The 8,487-nt window shown below is 38.3% G+C and overlaps 1 protein-coding gene across 2 annotated transcripts in view; it reads left to right on the forward strand.

Annotated features, from left to right (window-relative positions):
- baiap2l1a (BAR/IMD domain containing adaptor protein 2 like 1a) overlaps positions 1 to 8,487 on the forward strand; it is a gene marked incomplete at its 5' end in the record, with an annotated part of 37,548 nt that overhangs the window by 11,684 nt on the left and 17,377 nt on the right. For both annotated transcript variants that reach the window (XM_014019298.1, XM_014019299.1), the window contains 3 exon segments: positions 4,617 to 4,678; positions 6,694 to 6,765; positions 6,871 to 7,005. In XM_014019298.1, coding sequence (XP_013874752.1) covers positions 4,617 to 4,678; positions 6,694 to 6,765; positions 6,871 to 7,005 — 269 coding nt within the window.

Below are 8,487 nucleotides of genomic sequence, written 5' to 3' on the forward strand. Positions count from 1 at the left end.
GTTAATAAACTGCAGACATTTGGATTGAGCTCTTCTCTCTACAACTGGGTCCTGGACTTACTAACCAACAGGCCGCAGTCGGTGAGGATCTACATCTCCTCATCCACCATGATCCTCAACACTGGTTCTCCACAGGGCTGTGTACTGAGTCCCTTCCTGCTGCTCACAATTGACTGCCCACCCAACCACCCAGGCCGTCATATCGTAAAGTTTGCGAATGGCACTTCAATGCTTTGATGAGTTACAGACAATGATGAGTTCAGACATAGGCAGGAGGTGGAACACTTTATGGGTTGGTGCTAAATCAACAACCTGTGCATAAACACAAGGAAGACAAAGGAGTTAATTGTGGACTTCAGGAAGGGAATCAGTTCCCATCCACCCGAGCACATTGGAGCGTCTGCGGTGGAAGTAGTGTCATACTACTACTAAAGTACCTGGGTATGCATCTGCGTAATGACCTCTCCTGGAGAAAAAACTCTATCAGTTTGGTCAGGGAGGCACACCAGTGGCTCTACTTTTTTAAGGCTGTTGAGATGGGCTAGACTTGAGAGCTCCGTCCTCTGCAATTTCTACAGGTGTGTGGTGGAGAGGGTTCTGTGCTTTGACATCAACATGTTACACAGAAGCTGCACTGCTGCAGACAGAAAAGCCCTGAACCTATGTGATGTTATGATATGGTTGGCAAGAAGCTGTTAAATTAAAATAAACGGCACCTGCTAYCTTTTTTTGAGGTACCCATCTATCCATTATTTTTTAACCACTTCTTCCTTTCATATCCAGCAGTCACTGTGTGAGGGGTGACCCTGGACAGGTCGCAAGTCCATCGCAATTTTTTTGAGGTAGTCGATTTTTTTAGCCGTCTTTTTGTAACATGAAAATCCAGTGGGTGATCAACAAAAGCTGCTATGYCATGTGTTATTCATACAGCAGATTTAACTTTAATCAGTGACTATATTAGGAGTTCAGGAAAGGATTAGCTAACCTAATGCAACACAACAGTTTCTACTAGAATGAAGATAATGGAGATTTTATTTGATCTTGACTCATGCATAAGAAGATGACAAACACGCTCGGTGAGGAAACTGAGTTATAAGATAAAGGCTTTTTTATGGCTAAATGACAGATCATGTAGTTATCTGACAAACGGAGGCAGTAAGAAAAATTAATGTGCTCATGCCAACAGGTCAGCTGGCGAGATCATCACTGTTCCCAATTTTCCTTATCAAATATAAATAGGTGGGATTTGTGATGTTGGCACAAGGCGTTTACATCCCATAAAATACATCATCTCTTCAGAATGGAAAAGGCGTTCCTCTTTGTTTCTTYGAAAGTCTGGACAAAGAGGTTTCTGATACCATGGAGAACATGTGAATAATTAATTTGAACAGAGCCAGTCCTCCAAATCAAAGGTTAGACACTCTGARATCTGTCACTTTCAGATTTTTCTTTCAGAAAAACAGTCAGTAAAGGTCAGGAAAGGAAGGGCTGCACATYGCCTGTCACCGTTAATGCCAGAAATTTAAACTAAAATCATCTTATTTGAGAAATTAAAGAGTTATGTCTGGCTTGGTCGAACCTCAAATTGCTTTACGCACAATATCCCATGCATTTAATGTCAGATCTTGGATGTTGTATTGTATCATGTAGTATGTGCTGAAGATGACTGAACTACAGACATACTGTATCACGTTTCTGTTAATTTGATTAAACTATAACCATTTATGTCRGATAAAGTAAATTAGCTGTGGTGGCCATCTTCAGTTGTGTGGACTCTTGAAGTTGATCAGTTGATCCAGGCAAAACTTTCATTAAAATCCATCCAAGGGTTCATGAAGTATTTTGCTAAAACGACAGACAAACAAATACAGACTTGGACAAAAACATGAACTCAGGTCTTTCTCCTTTTGGCATCGATCAAAAATTTAGTTTGGTGATTATTAAGAAAATTTCAAGTTGTGCACTTACACTAACAGCAAGGGTCATGTGTTTGAAAAGGTCAAATCTATTTATATTTAGTTACAAAATAAAGCCTTTATGTGTCCAGTGGGAATTTGAGGCAAGCAGAATGGGTGGTGTGGAAATTCATAATACTCTATCTTGGGCCAAATTGTGATTCATGGACGGTGAAGTTTTCCACAAGATCATATCTCCAGCTTGAATCAGCACACACTTAAAAGAGCTTTATTTTGAAACCATTGAAGAAAAACTAGATTGTCTYGGTACCTAAAACTCTTTGAAGGGAGGAAATCACCAGCATGAGCAGACTCCGATAAGAGATAAGTTAAAGATGAGGCATTTCTTTGTTGTTGCTGCTGTTTTATGACATTGGAAAAAAATAAAAAAATAGCACATTGTTTCTTAAGAGAGAAATATTGAGCAGCGTTGTGTTGTGTTCTTCACTCTTGCATTACATTTTTATTTGTTCAGTTGCTTGCACTTTGTGATGAGTTTCTGTAGCCTTTACTCTCCCTCGGGTAGGTTTTCACACCTTGTTTGCCCCAAAGGTGAAACCACCAGGTGTACAATGGCCCCTTTTGAACCCCCCTCTCATGGCCTTTCTCAGCTCCCGCATCCCCCTTCCAACCCAAGCTGTTGGTTGCTGAGGCTGTACAAACAGCTCAACGTCCACTGCCACCCTGTCATTCAAACACAAAGGCAGCATTTACCAGTGCGTTCTGGTGACCTTCAGAGGGCAATGTTATTATAGCTGGGTGCTCCATGCTGTATCACAGAGGTACTGCTCTGTATCTTACACTCAGTCAGGTGTTGGATCAGATTTGGGGTGTGCTGACACGGGCTACAACCCAAATCTCACACTTTGGTTTTTTCTGCTGAACTTTAACTTTTTCTTCTTTCATCCCAGACGCTGTCACATGTTCAGATATGATGTTTAGCAAAAAAAGAAAAAAGAACTGAATGTGTTTCAGCAGGTTCCACCAGAATATTGTGTCCTGTAGTAAACCTTAAATCTAGATTTCACCCCATTGTGACGGAGGTAGCACTATAAACTGCTTAGCTATGACTGTCCACTTTGTTTACTGTATGACTCTGTGTCATTGTTACATGTCATATGCTGCCCTGTCTGTGAATGGAGACTGTTTTTTTGTCTGACTGCACAGTTACCAGAACATTGCATAGAGATTACATATCACCGGCTGCCTAAATATTGAAAGAAGATAAGTCATCTGAAAAATATGAACCAGGAAAATGAATACTAGGCATGACGGAAAAACAGGTTACACAAGAATTTTTGAAAGTGTTTGTTGCTGATGGCTCTTGCATGAATGTTTATATCCTTGCACGTTTTTACCCTTGTTAGACCTGTGCTTTTAGGTTCTTAAATGCTTGTTGTCGCCTGCCTTACATAAATAAAGCAAAAAAACCAAACAATGGGCCTCATGCAAGAACCGTTCGTACGCACAGATTTGTTCTTAAATTGTGCGTACGAGTGRTTTAGGAGAATTTGTGGCATTCACCAAWGTTTTCGTATTCTAAGATTTTTTTCAGATACGAACAAAATTAACGAGTGGTCCAGACCTGTCATATATTTAACGAGCAGTCAGTCTGCTGTTATCCAGACGGGTTTTCTTCACTAATAACTTTATATTTCGTTAGTTTGAAGATATTTTGAGTTGAAAATAAATCACACTCTATAATTATGTTGACAATAGGTTATTCTGTTTGAATTAGATTTATAATTTTAAATGTAATAATTTAGACTTAACAATATAAATTGTCTGTCCGTCCGTTTTCTGCCGCTTATCTGGGATCAGGTCGTGGGGGGCAGCAGGAGACCCCGCTCTCCCCAGCGACACCTTTCAGCTCGTCCTGGGGGACACCGAGACGTTCCCAGACCAGAGGGGATACATAATCCCTCCAGCAAGTCGTGGATTCTCTCCAAAGTGTCAGACATATTTTGAAAACATTTTGAAATGCTTATATCAAACCCGCATCTGAGACCACCTGCGACCGCGCAGCGCGCTGGGGTGTACGGTGCGCAGCGCTGTCTCTTCTGAATAAATGAATATGATTTAACACAGTTGTTTATACTTTTAGCAGCTCTTTTAATTCCACAGCTGACCTGCTAAAAATGACAGATTTTCTTTTCTGGATCTCTGACAGACGGACTTCAATCTCTGAACTCGTAAAGTTCTTCTTTTTAATTTTTGCTGTCATTTTTCATGAATGGACACTTCCTTGTATCTGAGGCAGGAAACATAGCCTTATATGGTGTTTTTGGGGTGGTAATTATGCTGATCTCCTCTCGCGTGCACGAGCAGCTGGATAGAACAGGTGGAATTTACGCAGCTCATTTACACACTTTTCCTGAAGATAGAGTTTGTTGAATCTGACGTGACATGTTCGTACGAACCCTTYGTACGAACAAAAGTAAGAGAAATTTAGGATAAGAATACGAAYATGTTCTTGCATGAGGCCCATTGTTCTGAATGGCTTGACTGGGTTTAAAGWGTCAGAACGAGCGCCTAGCACAGCCAAGGGAAAAACACCAACTCATCTTCACATTTTTGTCTTTGAAAGATCAAAAAGTAAAAGAGCAACTCACTCTTCTAAATATTTGCAAAGTATCTGACATTGTTACCGATCTCTTGTAGGTGTTGTTTTGATGGAGATTGCAGAAGTTCACCGGAAGGTCCACAGTGAACTGGAGGAGAATGTAAGTCACTATAAAATTAAACTTATAGCATAAGATWGACCTTTTTTTTTCAATAGCTCACCAAACAGATGTCCATGAGCCAGAACTGGACAGATAAATTGRTCACTTTCCATGTCATACTTGTACATACCTAATTAGCTAGTAGGAAAATGTAGACAGAGCTGAAGCTGCTGCATCCAAYGTACTGTAGCCCAAACTTACAGTAAGTATGCAAGTTATTTTAAGAATTGTTAAATGATGTAAGTTAGACAGTTATTACAATTTGTTTGATCAAAACCACACATCGTCCAAAAATATGGCTGAAATAAGAGCAAAGGACGTGTTTTAGAAACAATTACAAAAACAAAGAAATATTCCACAGTTTAGTTTTAATTTTATTTTCCCAAAGGTTTCAGGATTCTCCCTCAGCATGTTGTGTGTCGTCTGGGAATCACACTTCTGCTACAGTGATGGATTGTAGAAAAGCCAGCACAAACAAGCCTACTCATTGAAACAACCCTGTTTTTTTGTGCTTTGTTCTAAAAATGAATATGTTGTGTGAGGTTACAGAAATGTAGAGATGTAAAGACAAAAAACAGTGCTAGCTGGACAGATCTTACAGTTTTGATATGTTGAGCAGCCCGATCCTACAAATTATCTCACAAAATTAATGTGTAAAATATCTATATTACAAAGAAGTGCTTGGACTCCAATAATTCAATGCAAAAATCATTTTATATGTTCATAATGTATTTCACTAATAAGTTGGTTTCTAGCTGTCATAGATGTGATGAYTGAAGAGAAAGTAGGGAAATTGTAGGTTTATTACAGAAATTATTTCTTTGTATTATTCAAGTATAACACTGCAGCCCCAATAGAGAATCCCTTCCAAGATRATTGAAGCAGAGGAAAAACAAAGACTGTGTCGGACATTTTCAACAGAAACATTGCAGTTTGTTTGTTCTCTTCAGTATTTAGTTAATCCAAATAACTGGAACCCTGATGAAGTTAGAAAATCTTGATACAGCTACACACCAGTAAGGAAAATTACTAAACTGGACGAAAGCAAATGTCAGAAATTTTAATTTATTTTGTGTTAAATTTTTTTTCTAAATGAACACAGGTTTTACACAACAGATTTATTTCCATTTTCTAGTAGGGGTGAAAATCACCAGTTTTTTTCACATGAGGATATAATATCAGTTTGTTTGGATGATGATACAATGTTTCTTGATATCACAAAGTCAGATGACACAATTTCAATTTAATTAAGTTCACAATTTTGCAATGGGATGGACTTATGATTTTGATCCACATCGGACATATGATGACAGTATGGATCTATGTTTTCATTTTGCCTTGATGTAATTGAGYCATTAATCATTTAATCGRTAYATTARTGTGGMTCAATGTATTGTTACATCCCTAGTTTCTAGCTGAAATTATGTTGGGTGACACTGGAGAATAAATCATATCACAGGTACACCAGTGATTTTCTAAAACATTTCTTTCCAGTGTTTCACTAGAGCTAAAAATGTTCAATTTATGTATCTTCGCATGTTGATCAAATGTTGCTTTCTTCTTCCATGACACACCAACGCTTCAACACTTTGAGTTGATTCCTTTTGTCTTAATTTTACGCTGTTGTAATATAGATTTAGAGTTTATCGTGAATGCAAAAGTGTAATCTTTGTGCTGTCTTTTGGCTTCAATGTGAAACACTTCAGATAACTTCTGACACATTCAATTCATGTCTTTTTTTTCAACATGGCAGCAGCTCATTATTCCCAGTCTTTTGTAGAATGGTTTGGAGGAAGTTCAATATTGTGTATATGTTAGTAAGTTATCTGTGATGTGAAATTTCTAAACTTTTATCTCAGTAATCTGATAAACCAGCMCTGACTGTTGGAATTTCATCCTCACAGAAACCCGTACTTCATCAGACTACTTCACTTCCTTTCAGCCATGTGTGACTTCTGTTAGGAACGATTACTCAGATTTCAGTGAACATGTGTTATACATTTTCTTTCCTGTAGTTAAAGCGATTCCACAAGGAGGTTATTGTTGAGCTGGAGAAGAAGACAGACATGGATGTGAAGTACATGACTGTAAGTTTCCTCGTTTCAACATCTCACCTCTGAAGAACATTTATTTCAACACTTGCCAATCTGCTTTGTCTCCTTGTGTCTTTCATGCCAAATGTTGGTCCTCAGGCCACCTTCAAGCGTTATCAAACGGAGCACAAACAGAAGCAGGACTCACTGGAGCGCTCTCATGCAGACCTGAAGAAAATCAGGAGGAAAAGTCAGGCAAAGCACTCGTCCAAGTATGAAACCAGGGAGAACGAGGTGAGACTGAAACCAAACTGACTTCAGTGCCYTTTTTTAACACCATAAATGCAGTAYCTTGTTAAATAAATATTGCCATAACAGATGRGTTTTGAATGCTTGCACGTGAGCACCTGTGAAAACATGACAGGTGAGTAGTTTGAGGACAAGATGTTTCCTGGGATATTCACGCACAAACTCAGAAGGTCATGTGCAGGTTTTAGCTTTTCTGAAGATTCCTCGTGGGCCTTAAATTCCAGGTTTGCATTCCAGGTTTTTTATTATTATGTAAGAGCTGACAGACATTTGGAAACTCTTCAAGTGCATTCAGTTCTTCATCCTCCAAAAGGTAGAAAACCAACAATTCTGATGCAGTTTCCAAATATAGTTGCCAGTTTTCAATGAGTATTTTATCACCATTGTGGAAAGGGTCATTTTGTGTGATTTCAGACCATTTTTRTTAAAGTCAGTCAGCATAATTTACATGAACATGGCATGAAAGCAGGCAAATGAACAATTTCAATCCTCTTAGAAGCTAGGATGTATTGTTATAAGTGGTTCAGAAAAGTAAATTTGCTTTTCCTTTTGAGAAAGCTAGATTAGATTTAACACTTAAGAAATTACTTTATTTATTTATTATACAATACATTCATGGTTTTCTTTAATTGGGTCACTGCCTARCTGTTTTTAGAATGCTGCAGTAAAAGTACTAAAAATGGTCATTTCATGTTTCACAGGAGCCTTGAGGAAGGACCTCACTGGGAAAAAGTGCAAATTTTCCAAGAAACCATGTAGCCAGTTTTTTTTCTGAGCAATTTTTTAAAACATATTTTAGTGTGCACTGCTTGAAAAATTGCGTTATATACAGTATAGGCTGTGTGTGATGGTTTGTTACCCACCTCTGTTTAGACTGTTTTAATCTTGGCATCGGAATACACTTTGGAAATGAAGAAAGCTAGATTTGCACCAGATTTTAGACCTGGACACTCTGGGTTGTAGTCTTGTATGTTTTCAAAAGGAGAGCTCCTGCATAGATGTCATAATGCAGTATAGCGCTCTAGAATTACAGTACTGAAGTATGTATACTGCAAAAACTTAACCAAAGTCATCTGTAAAGTTGAAGGGTCATATTAAACACGGGAGGCAATTTTAATCAATGTTTTTCTAATGTACTACCACAATAACTGTTAATATTTTCTTGTATAAAACCGAAATATGGTGTCACTGGAGAAAAATTAGCAAATRAACAAGAGAGCCGGATGTGACAAAAAGCCTTTTTTTTTGTTAACCGCAGTGCAGAGATGGAAAGAAGACGTGAACGTTCGCAGTGGGCTACGTTTGTGACTTAATAGGACCAAACAAGCAGCTCTTCAAAGCTGCACATCTTGATAATTTAAAAACCAGCTTCTCCTTTATGGGATAAATCCTGTGCCAGCAGGAAGTGAATTTGAATTGCTCAGATTGAATCTGAATGTGCATAATTTGAAATTGAATGCTTTGATT

Source organism: Austrofundulus limnaeus, unplaced genomic scaffold (genome assembly GCF_001266775.1).
Source record: "Austrofundulus limnaeus strain Quisiro unplaced genomic scaffold, Austrofundulus_limnaeus-1.0 Scaffold215, whole genome shotgun sequence".
NCBI classification, from domain to species: domain Eukaryota; kingdom Metazoa; phylum Chordata; class Actinopteri; order Cyprinodontiformes; family Rivulidae; genus Austrofundulus; species Austrofundulus limnaeus.